The sequence below is a fragment of the Tasmannia lanceolata genome, unplaced genomic scaffold (genome assembly GCF_043159265.1).
Source record: "Tasmannia lanceolata isolate RefF3 unplaced genomic scaffold, GAP_Taslan_0.1 ptg000023l, whole genome shotgun sequence".
Taxonomy (NCBI): domain Eukaryota; kingdom Viridiplantae; phylum Streptophyta; class Magnoliopsida; order Canellales; family Winteraceae; genus Tasmannia; species Tasmannia lanceolata.
In genome coordinates this window covers 17,669,818-17,687,529 of record NW_027518700.1, presented here as the reverse complement: position 1 = coordinate 17,687,529, position 17,712 = coordinate 17,669,818, and the positions used below count along the sequence as shown (strand labels likewise).

At 40.7% G+C, this 17,712-nt stretch overlaps 1 protein-coding gene across 1 annotated transcript; it reads left to right on the top strand.

Moving 5' to 3' along the window:
* Positions 1 to 1,405: 1,405 nt before the first annotated feature.
* LOC143855891 (uncharacterized) lies at positions 1,406 to 17,496 on the top strand. Its single transcript, XM_077365946.1, has 2 exons — positions 1,406 to 1,917; positions 17,466 to 17,496. Exons 1-2 carry the CDS (start codon positions 1,406 to 1,408, stop codon positions 17,494 to 17,496), a joined length of 543 nt encoding a protein of 180 aa, XP_077222061.1.
* Positions 17,497 to 17,712: the final 216 nt, after the last annotated feature.

The window sequence follows — 17,712 nt, the reverse complement described above, 5'->3', positions numbered from 1 at the left end:
GAAAAAAGAATATTTTGTGTTTTTCTCAACCAAACGAATTCCGATTCGCATGAAATTTTTTACGGTGATCGCTCTGATGTTGAAAATATTCTCAAACATTTTTCGAAAGAGATCAGATGCTTGGTTGGTTGTTTAAAAATTAATTAACTTATTAATTGAATAAAATATTCATTATTGGTGAATATTGGGCAGAATGGATTATGTATAATTTGGTTTAATTTTTACACTCCCTTTGGGCAGTTGCACGGACAACTGGTTTCCCATGGAGATTTGATCATGATGTATAGATTATTTAAGCTAATGCAGGAAAGTAAAGTAGTTTATTCCATGTTCAAATGAGCTCAATTGATGATTGAATCATTGACTTGGAGGCCAACGAACGGTCCGAATCAACATGGCATGGAGATGCTTCAGATAGTCCGGCAGATGATGGCGGTTTTCTACTCGACTAAGGACCAGCATGCACACTGATGTTTCTGATATATTTAGAATTATTTGATGAGGCATATACCTAAGATTTAACCCTTTGGATGATTCGCCTTGCGGTTGGCGAATTTTCCTAGTGCGAAAGCACTTGCCTAAAATTCACCTTCGGTTTGGTAATGTGGATTCGTGGGGATACCTTTATTATATTAAGGTTAGTGGGAGTTCCCTACAACCCAAATACCAAATTGAGCCTATGGTTTGTATGGATGTGTTCATGTGATGGATGCCTTATGATTGCTTTATACTTATGTTATGTATGTTTTATTCTATTGGATGGTTGTTTGCTTAAAACATGCAATTAATGTTATATTCACACTCCCACTATAAAAATACCCTCATTATAATATTAAGTTGATAAATGGAGTTCAAATTGAAAGAATTAAACTCCATGGCCTGCCATAGCCATCTAGTGGTTGGATAGTCAAGAGAATAGAATGGTCACATGCCAAAGCAGAAGCCGATCCCATTCCCTTGCCTAGAGTAACCATTAGATTCCCATGGAGATAAGGGAAACATGCAACAATGCAAATGTCACATGCCAAAGCAGAAGCTTTTGTAAATTTACATTATTTTTTGATGCAATGGGTCTAACTTAACCAAGTAAAGGGTATTGAAGCCCAAAGGATAAACACACCGCGATGCTTGGAGGCCAAAAATGAAAATCGAATATTATTGAGACATAATGGGTTAGAAGAATCCGCTTGTTGAAAGTTATGAATGGGTTTCTGATACCCATTGGAGAAATTATAAATTTCTTTTTATTCACATGGTTGAGGGGCCCGTGAATGAGACGTACAATGGGTGGTACCATCGTAGATTGAAAAACTCAGATCCGATGGAAATATGTCATGAAATTTATGAACTTAAATTTGGCAGCCTTGCTAATGTGTGCCTCTTCTTTTTCATTGAATGTATATCAATGGCTTCCTTCAACCCACTAGCTAGAATCCTAGAAGACAATAAGTTAATCATCCCTAATTACATTGACTGGAAAAGGAATTTGATGCTAGTTTTAACAGCTGTGAAAGTTTACTGGGTTCTTACCACTGCTGAACCTGAAGAGCCTACTATCGATGCCCCACAGGCTGAAAGGGACAGGAAGCAGAAATGGACTGATGATAATGAAATGGCTAAGTGTTATATCCTTGGCTCCATGTCCAATGTGCTGCAACACCAACATGTTAGAATGGCTACAACCGCGGAAATAATGCTTAATGTAAAAGAATTATTTGGAGTGCAGAATCGCACAGCTAGACTGATTGTGATAAAGGGCCTTGTATGCACGAAGATGGTAGATGGAAACCCGGTCAGGGACCATATGTTAAAGATGATGGGTTTCCTTAATGAACTTGACATCTTGGGGGCCATCATGGATGCAGAAATGCAGATAGACATTCTTCTTACTTCCCTACTGATGGCGTCTGAATCCGGGTCTGCGATCGCGCAGTCGGTAGAGGGCCTCCGTGGGGTCTGCAATCAGAAACAAAGGGGGTCAGGGGGTCCGGGGTGGGTCCCGGACGACCACTTCGACACCCAAGTCAGATCCTTCGACCAATCAATATAAAGAACAGCGAGAAGGGGAAGGGGTTTTGATCAGGGTTACCAAGGCCAATGCACGGGCTCTTTCTGGGTGTGTGAATGAGTGGGTCGGAGGGGACTAGCAGGGAGAGTAGGATCAAGTTCCTAATCTCCTCTGTCGTTGCCTCGCCTCTTTTTCCGGTTGTTTTTGTGGAGCTAAGAATGGAGGAAGTCCTTTCTAAAAAAATGTGGATCCTTTCTCTTCTTTCTTTCCCTCCTTTTTAAAGAGAGGAGCGCGGCCCCTCTCATTATTATGGAGAGAAAGCCTTCCTTGGCAGGATTGGGCCATCCCCTGCCTTGCCAGCGCGCGTGGCTTTGCCGGCCATTTCCTTCCATAGTTTGTGATAATGAGGCCTGGACGGTGACACGTGTCATGTTTGCATGGTCTTTATCATTTTCCAACGTCTTTCTTCATTATGGCTAGGTTCTCCTTGTGCATGGGCGACATGTGGCGATATCTGAGAACGACGCCGTATTTGTGTCCCATCATAACTCCCCCTTACTCCTTTGGTCCATTGAATGGGCCAAGGGAGTAACGTTTTGTTCGAGCGACGTCATGATGAGGGCATTTACGAGGACTTCGGGGTACGAGGAGGCGTGCTGTTTTATCCGGCGGCCGTCCCCGGGAAACGGTAGCGTCGTTAGGTGGGTTGCCTTTGTTTCGAGGCACCAGGATTCCCTCCTTGAGTTTAAAAGGGGGATTACCCTGGGGCTTTGTCGTAGGTGTTCTTCCGTGCCTTCTTCAACAATATGTCCGGTTTTCCTTCGCGAGTTAGGGGCAAGGCCCGCCTCTTCCAAGAATCGTCGAGTGACCCTGTGGGACATGATCCCGCGAGAGGTGCGTGGGGCGCGAGCCGCCGCGCGCTCTCTCTTTTGGTCTCTCGTTCCCACGCGATTGGCGTGTGCATTTTAATATTGATTTGAATTCGTCTTTCCTGTGGACTTGGGATCACTAAGGCAATCCGAATTCCACACGAAAGAGATTGACAGAGTCGCCACCTAGATGTGGGATCTAGGACCCATAATTAACCAGAAATCTAGACTCGCTACCTGGTTACGAGAATGGAAGGTATGGGGAGTTATCCACCACATGCACCATTCTTGTCCGATAATCGGTCTTCGATTCCAAAAGCTAACTCTTTTAAATTTATTTTAAATGGCTCATTCAACTCTATGTTAATGTGCGAACTAAGTGACATGCATCCTAGAATCTAATTTCAATGTGAATCCTAGATGTGTATCTTGATTTATTAATTTGTCTGGATTCATTCTACGTGAAAGTTCTCATAGAATTCTAATTTCATGGAAAACCCTAACTGATTTGATTAAGTATTTACAAGAAAATTAATATACAAAACACCACAATTTGTTGTGGTGCCGACTCGCGGGTGGTATGCCGTCAGACATCCAAGCTGCCTACGTACCCAAGCCTCACTGGGATCAGAGTCGACGTAGTTCGGTGCACCTAAGCTAAGCTACATATGCCTAACTCAACTAGGACACCGACTTAGACGGATTTGACTGTTTCAACAGTTTTAAGAGGAATTATTTAATTCAAGTTGAGGATTTTATTATCTTAGGATTTCATCTAAGATGCTATATGATTCTTATCTGAATGCAAGTTGTCCCTTAGACTAATGCAGGTTTTGCCTACATCCTAGTTTACTAGGCTTGTCCTAGGGAAAGATCGGGTGACTAGTGTAACTAGACCTATGGTACGGTTGCTATTCATAGCAAGCGTCCGTGATGAGGCTGGACTCCTAACTCTAGGACTCCCTAAAACCTAGGACACGGCACGACACCAGTGTTCCTAAATTGGGCTCTAATGGTTCTTAGATTGGAAACCATAATCTAATGGTTCCGAAAGACACAAGATAAATCGATTTAAGTTCTCGAGGTTAATGAGTTTCAGATTTCGAAGATTTTCAGTTTCTAGACATTTAAGGATTACCAATGGTTCTAGGGTTCACCAATTTCGGCCTTGAATGGCATCCAAAGGAGGGAATCGTGCGCTCTTTCCTTGTGCAATTTAATACTTAGGTTATAGCATCTTATTGCCTGGCAGAATCTCAGGATTTCCGTGGACACTAACCTCGGAGCCAACAACATGCTATAACTTAAATATTCAAATTGTCAAAGATCAAGTTGCAATTGGGATACGATTATGGATGCACGGGCCATTTTTCCAGGAAAATCTAAAGATCCTAAAATTTCTGTTTCAATGGATTAAGGAGTGAACATGTGACAGAATTTTAAAGTTCTTTAGGAATTTTTATATGATTTTCAATTAATTTCGAATTTTCCATGGATTTTATCAATTTTAAGCATATGAGCGGTTTTACAAGTGAAATTGTTGCAAATAAATTCGAAATGATTTGAAATTTCTACAGCAGCAAGATGAAAATGTATGTAGCTTACAGGATGAGTTTTGCATATTTTTACATTAAATTCACATTTAATCTTGATTAAACCATTAAATGTCCAGATTGCACAATTAAGACATAAACTAGTAGAAATATAACTCTAAATTCTATGAAATTTCTACAGAAATACTATATGAATCAAAATAGCATGCAGTGAGATTTTCATGAATTTTAGAAATTATTTACTACCAATTTCGGATTTTACAATTTCCAGACCAGATTATAAATTAACACTACATCCCATATTAAAACAGATCCAAATCACACGAAAATTTTACAGTAACAAGTAATATGGAAGATAAGACTACTGTAAAAATTATATGAATTTTAATGATGATCTGATGTTAGTAAAAATTCTCCTAAAATCTGATAAGTTTTAAAGAAAATATTAAATAATATACCAAATAAACTCCAAAAATCTTTACAAATTCATGGTAAAATGAATCAGTAACATATTATTTTCTCACGAAATTTCATTAATTTTAGAATCTGTTTGGTATATAATTTAATTTTTCTTCGTCAAAAGATGTTTTTTGAAGAGTTTTCCATTTTTAAAACACAATTTGCGGAAAAAATCAGAAAAATTCGGAAAAATACAGAAATATTTTGAGAACAATGCACCTACCTGTGGTGAAGATCTCCGCCCAATCCAAAAAAATATAAAAAATCCTGCCGCCGCCGATCCGCTCCGCCGTCTTTCGCTTTCTCTGGAGTGTTTAGAGGGAGTGATTGAGGGAGTGAAGAGATAATGGAAGAAGAATATTAGGGAGATGGATGGAAGAATATATTGAGGAAAGGGATTGGAGGGAGTGATTAGAAGAGATAATGGAAGAGAAAGAGATAATGGAAGATAAATTTTTTTTTTTTTTCTCTTATGGATGGGAAGGGAGATATATATAGGGAGAGAAAGAGAGAGAGAGAGATATGTTGGTGGAGAGCTCATCATGTTGTCCCTCTTAGTGGAGAATCCATCATTATTGTTCTTAGTGGAGGGCCCATCATGTTTCTTAGTGGAGAGTCCATCATTATTGCTCTTAGTGGAGGGCCCATCATGTTTCTTAGTGGAGAGTCCATCATTATTGCTCTTAGTGGAGGGCCCATCATGTTTCTTAGTGGAGAGTCCATCATTATTGCTCTTAGTGGAGGGCCCATCATGTTGTCTTAGTGGAGAGCTACCATCATTATTGCTCTTAGTGGAGGGCCCATCATGTTGTCTTAGTGGAAAGCTACCATCATTGCTCTTCATAAGAGGCCTCACAAGAGGCCCCACTGAGGCCCCACAACGCGAGCCCCACAATGTGGGCCCTCGGTTGATTCGATTTTAAACAAATGTTCAATGCGGGCCCACCAAACGAGTCCAAATTTAATCAAAATGCATCATGCGGCCCCACCAAATGGGTCCAACTTTCTCGATCCAAATTTAATCGAAGCACCCAATGCGGGCCCACCAAACGGGTCCCAATTCTCTCTGGTTTAGATTTTTCTGAATAATCCTTCTCAACATTTAGCGGGAAAATACGAAACACGACGGAAACGACCAAAAATATTTAGAAATGTAACAAACGGATGCGGGAAAGAAAGACATTGGAAAACCGACGGAAAACAAACCCTAATTTCTTTATCGATTAAGGTAGAGCAAAATGGGGTGTCTACAGATGCCCCTCTTTGGTAGAGATGACGTAGTCATCGAATACCAAAGTCAAAATGACAGAGCCATTTTGCGTAGCTTTAATCGACAAAAGACTCTACACAAACGGAACTTAGACGCAAACATTTACTACCTAATGCAAGGCCCTAAATGAAATCCTAGAATTAGAACATAATAAGAAATCCTGATGCGGTGCCGTTCACAAACGGGCAACGAGAGAATGAGATACCACTTTCGAATGGATTCCGAACAGAAAGAACAAAGATCGTTCTCAAGCGGTTTTTTTTTTTTTTTTTAAAAAAAGAAAAGAAAATGAGACATCTTTCACAAGCGGGCTCAAGGAGGATAAGAGACCATTCACAAATGGATTCAGAAAATGAGGTACCGTTCACAAACGGGCTCAAGGAGAAGACGAGACCATTCACAAATGGACTCGAAAATGAGGTACCGTTTACAAACGGGCTTAAAGAGAACACATGACCATTCACAAATGGACTCGAGAAACGAGGCACCGTTCACAAACGGGCTCAAGGAGAACATGAGACCATTCACAAATGGACTCAGAAAATGAGGTACCATTCACAAACGGGCTCAAGGAGAATAAAAGACCATTCACAAATGGGCTCAGAAAATGAGGTACCGTTCACCAACGGGCTCAAGGAGAAGACGAGACCATTCACAAATGGATTCGAGAAACGAGGCACCGTTCACAAACGGGCTCAAGGAAAACATGAGACCATTCACAAATAGACTCAGAAAATGAGTTACCGTTCACAAACGGGCTCAAGGAGAATAAAAAGACCATTCACAAATGGGCTCAGAAAATGAGGTACCGTTCACCAACGGGCTCAAGGAGAAGACGAGACCATTCACAAATGGATTCGAGAAACGAGGCACCGTTCACAAACGGGCTCAAGGAAAACATGAGACCATTCACAAATAGACTCAGAAAATGAGGTACCGTTCACAAACGGGCTTAAGGAGAAGACGAGACCATTCACAAATGGATTCGAGAAACGAGGCACCGTTCACAAACGGGCTCTAGGAGAACATGAGACCATTCATAAATGGACTCGAGAAATGAGGCACCGTTCACAAATGGGCTCAAAGAAACAAGATAGCTTCAACCACGAAGAATTTAGAGATTTTTCATAAACTTGAATTTGACGTAGGATTGGATTTGATGAATTTTTGATTTTTCAGAAATAAGGCAGCGTCCACAAACGGGCTCAAGGAGGACATGAGACCATTCACAAAAAGACTCAGAAAATGAAGTACCGTTCACAAACGGGCTTAAGGAGAAGACGGGATCATTTACAAATGGACTCGAGAAATGAGGCACCGTTCACAAACGGGCTCAAAGAAACAAGATAGCTTTGATTGATGAACTCAACAACGAAGAATTTAGAGTTTTTTCATGAACTTGAATTTGACATAGGATTGGATTTGATGAATTTTTGATTTTTCAGAAATAAGGCACCGTCCACAAACGGGCTGAAGGAGGACATGAGACCGTAAATGGACTCAGAAAAATGAGACACCGTTCACAAACGGGTTCAAGGAGAAGACGAGACCATTTACAAATGGACTCGAGAAAAGAGGCACCGTTCACAAACAGGCTCAAAGAAACAAGATAGCTTTGATTGATGAATTCAATAACGAAGAATTTAGAGATTTTTCATGAACTTGAATTTGACATAGGATTGGATTTGATGAATTTTTGATTTTTCAGAAATAAGGCACCGTCCACAAACGGGCTCAAGGAGGACATGAGACCATAAACAAATGGACTCAGAAAATGAGGCACCGTTCACAAACGGGCTTGAAGAGGATATGAGACAATTTACAAATGAACTTCAGAAAATGAGACACCGTTCACAAACGGGATGAAGGGGAACATGAGACCATTTACAAATGAACTTCAGAAATGAGGCGCCGTTCACAAACGGGCTCAAGGAGAACACGAGACCATTCACAAATGGACTCAGAAAATGAGGCACCGTTCACAAACGGGCTCAAGGAAACAAGATAGCTTTGATTGATGAATTCAACAATGAAGAATTTAGAGATTTTTCATGAACTTGAATTTGACATAGGATTGGATTTGATGAATTTTTGATTTTTTGAACTTAATGAAATCGGGGATGTTACAGATCGTGCTTGACAAAGATATCGGAAACTAGGACTTTGACGAATGATGAAACGGCAAACCGTGACGAATGATGAAACGGCAAACCGAAGAACCATTACTAACAAGAATGGATTAGAAACACTTTTATTAAACTTCAACAAGATTTTTCTCAAAGAGACTGCTGGTCTTGTCTTTGGGGATTTGGATAACTGAAACCTTGAACAAGACACTTAAAATTGGTAATCTAGAACAACGGCTCTCTTGGATATAAGCATGGAAAAGTGGGACTTGCCTCTTGATAGGTGTTTAGATAAACATTTCTTGACCAGGATAGTATTTAACTAACTGGAAGGAAATTCTGAATTTTAACGGTTCATCTTTCTGAGAAATTGGCTCGACCATCATTGCATCTGAGGCTCTTCCAAGCTTAAGATGCCTTTTTGAGGCATGATCTTTTTACGGAAGCTGGGCTTTCTGATGTTTCTACTTCTGAACTCTTCTGAGTTGATCATCTTTGAAATGAAGCTGTTTGACTGGATTCTCGAACTTTTTCAGGTACAATCGCAGGGAGCTGACGAGGCCGGGCCTCCTTCACCGAGACAGTTGCATCATTTGGACATATGGATGACGATTGACTCTTTTTAAATAGAAAACTTAGATAAAAGGCACTACTCAAAGGATTGAGGAGCTCTAAAGGAGTGAACATAGAATAACAACGATTGATTAACTACACTGACAGACACAGTAATGCTTCTGACTTAGTTAACGTTTTATTTGGTAAGTCTATCCTTTCAAGGAATATTTTTTTCAATTGGTAAACACTGGACTTTTTCCTTAAAACAGTAATGCCTCAATGATTTAATTACAACTCCTAGGATTGCTTAGCTCCAATGCCCCCAGTTTTGAGGATGTCACTTGAATTTGTTTGAACTTCAATTGATCTTCAGTCCTGATACCGGCTGTAACCTTCTTATAAATTTGCTTGAACTTCAGTTGATCTTCAGTCTTGATACTGGCTGTAGCCTTCTTATAATGATTCTCTTACCGTGACCAAGTCACCTCTTCAGGGTTTTTAACTTGGCGGACCGTGGTAGCCTTAACTTTTGCCTGAACCGTCTTTCTAGGTTTTCGATTCAGCAGGCTATCCCCTTAGCTTTTGCCTAAGCCGCCCTTTCGGGTTTTCAACTTAACAGGGGAATGATCTTAAATTTTGCCTAAACCGCCCTTTCAGGTTTTCAGTCTAGCAGATCTTCAAACTCCATTTTTTTTTATTCATCATCATTTTTTTTTTGTTTCGGGACCTAGATCATTAGTTCTGAACACCGGAAGGACTTTATAGGTAGGATAGGGCTTTTCAAAGAATGGCTTAAGGTTCAACAAAGATTTCGACCGAACCTGTGAATAGGTTGCCTACATATCCCAAGGTAGGAATCAGGTCGTGTATAGTTCAGGGCGAATGCCCCTAGTTTGAAGATAAATTGTTCGAAAGTTTATTGATTTTTCTTTTTTTTTTCTTCTTTCTGGAATAATTGACTTCTCTTCTTTAGGAACTTGTCCCCTTTTTTTTTCTGAAAGGATTGAATTTCTTTTTTTTTTTGGATTGATTGAATTGCTTTTCTTTTTTGAATTGACCGAACTCAGTTTAACCGAGCTGCCTACGTACCCCAGTGTAGGGATCAGGTCTCGCGTAGTTCGGGGCGAATGCCCCTAGTTTGATGGGTTTTCAAGAAAATTTCATTTAGGCTCGAAGGGTTTGCAAACCAGTATTCTTTTGACGTTGGGTTCTGATTTTGGGATTTATTCGGCCAAAGGAGGCCTTCCGATGTTCAGATTGGGAGTCGATCTAGTTTACTAGAGTCCCTCTGGTACTGATTATTTATTTATTTATTTTTTTTTCACGGAGCTTGACGGCATTTCCAGGTAAGATAATGGATCTTCTTCTTTCAAGATTCTAATGCGTGCTTTAGACTTTCATAGAGCGAAACTTGTTCTTTGACATCCTCCATCTATGGATTCGTACTCTTGATATCTGATGATCACTTTTCAATGCTTGCTCTTGAACTTCTTATCTTGAATTTGTTGGCTTTATGTTATGAATTTGAGAACCAAGGTCATTGATTGGAAATATGAAAGTTGTTTCCACTCTATGCCCCTTGTACATCATATATCTTCTCACTTTCTTCATTTTCTTTGAGCTTTCCATCCATGTCTTGCCCCTGGTATCGGTTGTAGCTTTTCTAGACAATCTTCTTATTCTTGAAATAATTTTATCAATTCTTCACACTCTTCAGAGGGTAATGTATTTTCAATCAGCATCCACTGAATCAAAGTTTCAGTGCCAGTGTTTACCACTTCAATTTCATCTTTTAGAAGCTGAGATTGGCGCTCCTCCTCTTGTTCAAGTAATCGTTGTGACTCAAGTGGAGTTTCGTCAATTTTGTCCTCATTTGATGAGGGAGTCTTATTTTAAGATCAGAAGCACACTTAAGAAATAGACACAAGTGAACTCTTGGAACTGAAATTTTATTTAAAGAAAAAGATACTACATCTCACAACCTATCCTGAACATGTTCATGATTCACAACTCTAAAAGAAAAGCAAAAGATAACTTGCCTGGACTAGGCATTAACCTTGAACTGTAGAACCGGACTCAACAATTGTACTGACCATGATGGCTGACTCAAAATAAAATAATAAACGACTAAAACTTTAACTGCTGCAACTGTCTAGCTTCGGAGGCTCGGCGAAAGCTGGCTCATAAATGGTACTTTCAACTTCTGATTCTTTTCATTGCAACCGGACCTGTGCCCCTTTGAACCTTCAGTTATTTAAGCATTGCGAACGGCTGGCGGCAGTACTGCATGATTTGATAATGGGTTATTGGTAGCAACGGGACTTGGCTCAAACACAAGGCTTTTATTGTCGAGCAACCTCTGGATTCTGAATTTTAGGGCAATGCAATTATCAGTGAGATGGCCAGAATTTCTATGGTATTCGCAGTGTTGATCTGTTCGCCAATTTGTTGGTAAAGGATTAGGAAGAGCTCTAATGTCGGGCAGGATTATGCGACCTGAGGCTAGACACTCCTTGAGTATCACAGATGGTGGAAGAGGGAGAGGGGTAAATTCTGTCTGGGCCTGTGGCCGAGGTGCGACAGCAGGTTGGGTATAATCCATCACCATGGGGTTCTGAGGTTTTGAAGGCTGAGGCTTGGAGCGGGAAAGGTTATTAATTTCAGCTGATGGAGGCTTCCTGAATTCTTTGGTATTCGGGTTACTTCGGTTGAACACACCTTGAGCCATAGCCTCCTCTATTTGGGTGCCTGCCACGATAAAGTGTTTGAAGTCCGGATAATACTGCAACGACATGTGATACTGGAGCTGGGGGGAAATATTTTTCATGATTATTTGGACCTGCTCTTCCTCAGAAGGGCGCTCCATCATCTGAGCTGCTATTCTCCTCCATCTTTTCACAAAGGTCAGAAAGGATTCCCTCAAGTCTTGCTTTGTCCTTTCCAAATCCTTTCTGGTGATTTCTGTCCCGTCATCATATTTGAATTGCCTGATGAACTGCTCGCCGATATCCTTCCATGTCCTGTAACGAGTCTTGTCCAAGACCATGAACCACCTCCTGGCAACCTTGGTTAGGGAAACCGGGAACAATTGAGCCATTTGCTCAGAAGATAAGCCTTGAGGTTGACACATGATGGTGAACATTTGCAAATGTGTGATTGGACAACCCACACCATCATATTTATCAAAGTCCGGCATTTGAAAATTGGCTGGGAGACGGATTTCTGGGAACAGTGTGAGGTCACTTGGATTGAAACCACCCTGGTCCTGAAACTGAATGTCCTGAACCTTCCTGGTAAGACTTTCTAATTTCTCCATAACTACTTTATCAACCATGGACTGAGAAGGCCTGCTGCGATCTTCGCTGTACTGCTCTTTTTCAAAATCTTCTTCAGTTTTGTCAGGGATAGGAATGAACACTGGCTGGGCAGGTGCGGCTGAAGTAACTGTATGGTGCATGGACCCTTTATCTTTGGACAACGATGGCCCCAACTTTTCAGAAAGCTGGGCCTTAATAACTTGGTTCTCTTCTTTGAGTTCTTGAAGCTGCCGGAGAATCAAGGTGAGAGTATCGGTAATAGCAGCGGGTGGAAGACTACTGTTCTGGTTTTCTGCCATTGGGGAGGATGAGGATGGGAAAGAAGGAGATGCTGGGGTCCTCAGAGAAGGTGGCGGGGAGACAGATTTCCTCTGCAATCGAGAAGAGATCCGAACCCAAGGAATAGTAGGGTTAGCTATGGTGTTTAGTGCCCTGTCATGGAAATAATGAACACGAGGTATATGAGCTTGGCATTCATGGAGTGTTTCTTCTCAATGACTGAAAAATATTACACATTTAAGCAAGTAATTAGGACAATAGAATGAATCCAAATGATGAGGGGAATGCCCTTAGTTCAAGGATTATGAGAGTAAACTCTGAAGGATTTAGCAGAAATATTCTTGAAAAAGGTAGCCCCTAGAGGAGGAAGAGATCAAGGGTACAGGCAAGATTGGATCATCAAGATTGCACGATCAAATGATTGAGACACAATTTCCGCCAATGAAGACACAATCGAATCCCACAAGAGACGAATGATAGACACATGATCAAAATGTGAGATTGCATAGGATTACTTTCAACGGGTAGATCAAGAATAACTAATCCTATGAGATCTTTGGAAATGATGGGATTTATATCCTAACCCCAAAGGAAAAGTTTTTAGTCTTCGCACATTTTAACAGTGTTACCTGAAGGCATCAACCCTAATCCTAATCTAGCGGAGTGGAGAGAGGATCTCGACTCATGACTTTGTTTGTGTACCTAGGACCGATCGTAGCCATTGGAAGATGGACTACGGCCTAATCTAGACACAAATGGGTAAGATATCCTAAACTAGGCTCACACATGTGGTGCACATGTGTTCGTATACTGCATGCATGTGTGGGTTAATCTAGGGGTAAGGCCAAGAGTCCCCTTAGCGCGAATCCATGTTCGATATACTGTACCAGTGTCCGGCGTATCAGTACGTGAACAAGAGATCCGTTTACGCACCATAAAGGTACTAGGCTAAGGGTGGAATGCTTCTCTAGCACAGAGGCACCAGGTGATGAAATCCCAGTCAACCATGCTAGATAACACTCCGGGTTCCTAAAATAGGACGTGTGTGCATGTGAAATGCAAGGGTTTAGATGCAAGTGATGTAAGTGTGTGCAATAAGTTCGCGCAATCTATGATGCCTTCAGGTTTTGTTAAATTAAGTTCGAGTAAAATGTGATGAGAAAATAAAACGAGACAAACTAATCTAACAAGTATAGAGTTTTTATGAGCCAGTTAAATTAAATTCAAATGAATTATCTTTTGAAATTTTAATGAAGTTAGGTGGTCCCCAGCAGAGTCGCCAGACTGTGGGACATGATCCCGCGAGAGGTGCGTGGGGCGCGAGCCGCCGCGCGCTCTCTCTTTTGGTCTCTCGTTCCCACGCGATTGGCGTGTGCATTTTAATATTGATTTGAATTCGTCTTTCCTGTGGACTTGGGATCACTAAGGCAATCCGAATTCCACACGAAAGAGATTGACAGAGTCGCCACCTAGATGTGGGATCTAGGACCCATAATTAACCAGAAATCTAGACTCGCTACCTGGTTACGAGAATGGAAGGTATGGGGAGTTATCCACCACATGCACCATTCTTGTCCGATAATCGGTCTTCGATTCCAAAAGCTAACTCTTTTAAATTTATTTTAAATGGCTCATTCAACTCTATGTTAATGTGCGAACTAAGTGACATGCATCCTAGAATCTAATTTCAATGTGAATCCTAGATGTGTATCTTGATTTATTAATTTGTCTGGATTCATTCTACGTGAAAGTTCTCATAGAATTCTAATTTCATGGAAAACCCTAACTGATTTGATTAAGTATTTACAAGAAAATTAATATACAAAACACCACAATTTGTTGTGGTGCCGACTCGCGGGTGGTATGCCGTCAGACATCCAAGCTGCCTACGTACCCAAGCCTCACTGGGATCAGAGTCGACGTAGTTCGGTGCACCTAAGCTAAGCTACATATGCCTAACTCAACTAGGACACCGACTTAGACGGATTTGACTGTTTCAACAGTTTTAAGAGGAATTATTTAATTCAAGTTGAGGATTTTATTATCTTAGGATTTCATCTAAGATGCTATATGATTCTTATCTGAATGCAAGTTGTCCCTTAGACTAATGCAGGTTTTGCCTACATCCTAGTTTACTAGGCTTGTCCTAGGGAAAGATCGGGTGACTAGTGTAACTAGACCTATGGTACGGTTGCTATTCATAGCAAGCGTCCGTGATGAGGCTGGACTCCTAACTCTAGGACTCCCTAAAACCTAGGACACGGCACGACACCAGTGTTCCTAAATTGGGCTCTAATGGTTCTTAGATTGGAAACCATAATCTAATGGTTCCGAAAGACACAAGATAAATCGATTTAAGTTCTCGAGGTTAATGAGTTTCAGATTTCGAAGATTTTCAGTTTCTAGACATTTAAGGATTACCAATGGTTCTAGGGTTCACCAATTTCGGCCTTGAATGGCATCCAAAGGAGGGAATCGTGCGCTCTTTCCTTGTGCAATTTAATACTTAGGTTATAGCATCTTATTGCCTGGCAGAATCTCAGGATTTCCGTGGACACTAACCTCGGAGCCAACAACATGCTATAACTTAAATATTCAAATTGTCAAAGATCAAGTTGCAATTGGGATACGATTATGGATGCACGGGCCATTTTTCCAGGAAAATCTAAAGATCCTAAAATTTCTGTTTCAATGGATTAAGGAGTGAACATGTGACAGAATTTTAAAGTTCTTTAGGAATTTTTATATGATTTTCAATTAATTTCGAATTTTCCATGGATTTTATCAATTTTAAGCATATGAGCGGTTTTACAAGTGAAATTGTTGCAAATAAATTCGAAATGATTTGAAATTTCTACAGCAGCAAGATGAAAATGTATGTAGCTTACAGGATGAGTTTTGCATATTTTTACATTAAATTCACATTTAATCTTGATTAAACCATTAAATGTCCAGATTGCACAATTAAGACATAAACTAGTAGAAATATAACTCTAAATTCTATGAAATTTCTACAGAAATACTATATGAATCAAAATAGCATGCAGTGAGATTTTCATGAATTTTAGAAATTATTTACTACCAATTTCGGATTTTACAATTTCCAGACCAGATTATAAATTAACACTACATCCCATATTAAAACAGATCCAAATCACACGAAAATTTTACAGTAACAAGTAATATGGAAGATAAGACTACTGTAAAAATTATATGAATTTTAATGATGATCTGATGTTAGTAAAAATTCTCCTAAAATCTGATAAGTTTTAAAGAAAATATTAAATAATATACCAAATAAACTCCAAAAATCTTTACAAATTCATGGTAAAATGAATCAGTAACATATTATTTTCTCACGAAATTTCATTAATTTTAGAATCTGTTTGGTATATAATTTAATTTTTCTTCGTCAAAAGATGTTTTTTGAAGAGTTTTCCATTTTTAAAACACAATTTGCGGAAAAAATCAGAAAAATTCGGAAAAATACAGAAATATTTTGAGAACAATGCACCTACCTGTGGTGAAGATCTCCGCCCAATCCAAAAAAATATAAAAAATCCTGCCGCCGCCGATCCGCTCCGCCGTCTTTCGCTTTCTCTGGAGTGTTTAGAGGGAGTGATTGAGGGAGTGAAGAGATAATGGAAGAAGAATATTAGGGAGATGGATGGAAGAATATATTGAGGAAAGGGATTGGAGGGAGTGATTAGAAGAGATAATGGAAGAGAAAGAGATAATGGAAGATAAATTTTTTTTTTTTTTCTCTTATGGATGGGAAGGGAGATATATATAGGGAGAGAAAGAGAGAGAGAGAGATATGTTGGTGGAGAGCTCATCATGTTGTCCCTCTTAGTGGAGAATCCATCATTATTGTTCTTAGTGGAGGGCCCATCATGTTTCTTAGTGGAGAGTCCATCATTATTGCTCTTAGTGGAGGGCCCATCATGTTTCTTAGTGGAGAGTCCATCATTATTGCTCTTAGTGGAGGGCCCATCATGTTTCTTAGTGGAGAGTCCATCATTATTGCTCTTAGTGGAGGGCCCATCATGTTGTCTTAGTGGAGAGCTACCATCATTATTGCTCTTAGTGGAGGGCCCATCATGTTGTCTTAGTGGAAAGCTACCATCATTGCTCTTCATAAGAGGCCTCACAAGAGGCCCCACTGAGGCCCCACAACGCGAGCCCCACAATGTGGGCCCTCGGTTGATTCGATTTTAAACAAATGTTCAATGCGGGCCCACCAAACGAGTCCAAATTTAATCAAAATGCATCATGCGGCCCCACCAAATGGGTCCAACTTTCTCGATCCAAATTTAATCGAAGCACCCAATGCGGGCCCACCAAACGGGTCCCAATTCTCTCTGGTTTAGATTTTTCTGAATAATCCTTCTCAACATTTAGCGGGAAAATACGAAACACGACGGAAACGACCAAAAATATTTAGAAATGTAACAAACGGATGCGGGAAAGAAAGACATTGGAAAACCGACGGAAAACAAACCCTAATTTCTTTATCGATTAAGGTAGAGCAAAATGGGGTGTCTACAGACCCTGACTTGTCTTCTGATCCGGAGGAGGATCTTGCGGCTCGTCGGAAGAAGGCTAGGAGGAACCCGGGTTCTTCCTCCGGGTTCCCCCCCCTTCGCCTTTCCTCCTTGCCTAGGGAAGACAAATCGTCTCGATCCTGTGTCGCCAGGGAGTGGTCTTTTTTTCATCCGAGCCTATCACCAGGGAACAGAATTGCGTGGCCGTATTTTGAAGATGGGCAAGGAGATCGAGAACCTGAAGCGGGAGAACGAGGCCTTACAGAAAAAGGTTCACTTTCTCAACGAGCAACTGTTTGAATATGAGGTGGACCCTCTGCTGGAGAGCTCCTGGGAAGAGGAGAGGAACCCTTCGGGAGAGGAGTCTTCCTCTGATTAGTCTCTGGTTTTTCCTGTTTTTCTGCACGCCTTTCTCTCTTCTTATCGGGGATTTTGGGGCCTGCGTGCCCTGCGCTTTGTTTCTTGTTTCCCTTTCTTTTTTGTAGGCCTGTGGGCCAGGATGATGTGAATGGGTAATCTTTATGAATTCGCGCTGTGTCTCTTCGTGTTGCTTTTTCCATCTGTTTGATATAAATTATCTTGGTTGTGAGAACTTCTGCCGTTCTGTCCGAACCTGCGAGGGATTCCGAGCCTTTTCCCGGTGTTTTTAATTTCCTTCGCCTGTTGTGTTCGTGCGCCGTGGCCTCGCGCCGGGTCCTAGGCCTGGGCGCGCGTTTCTCTTTGGTGGGACTG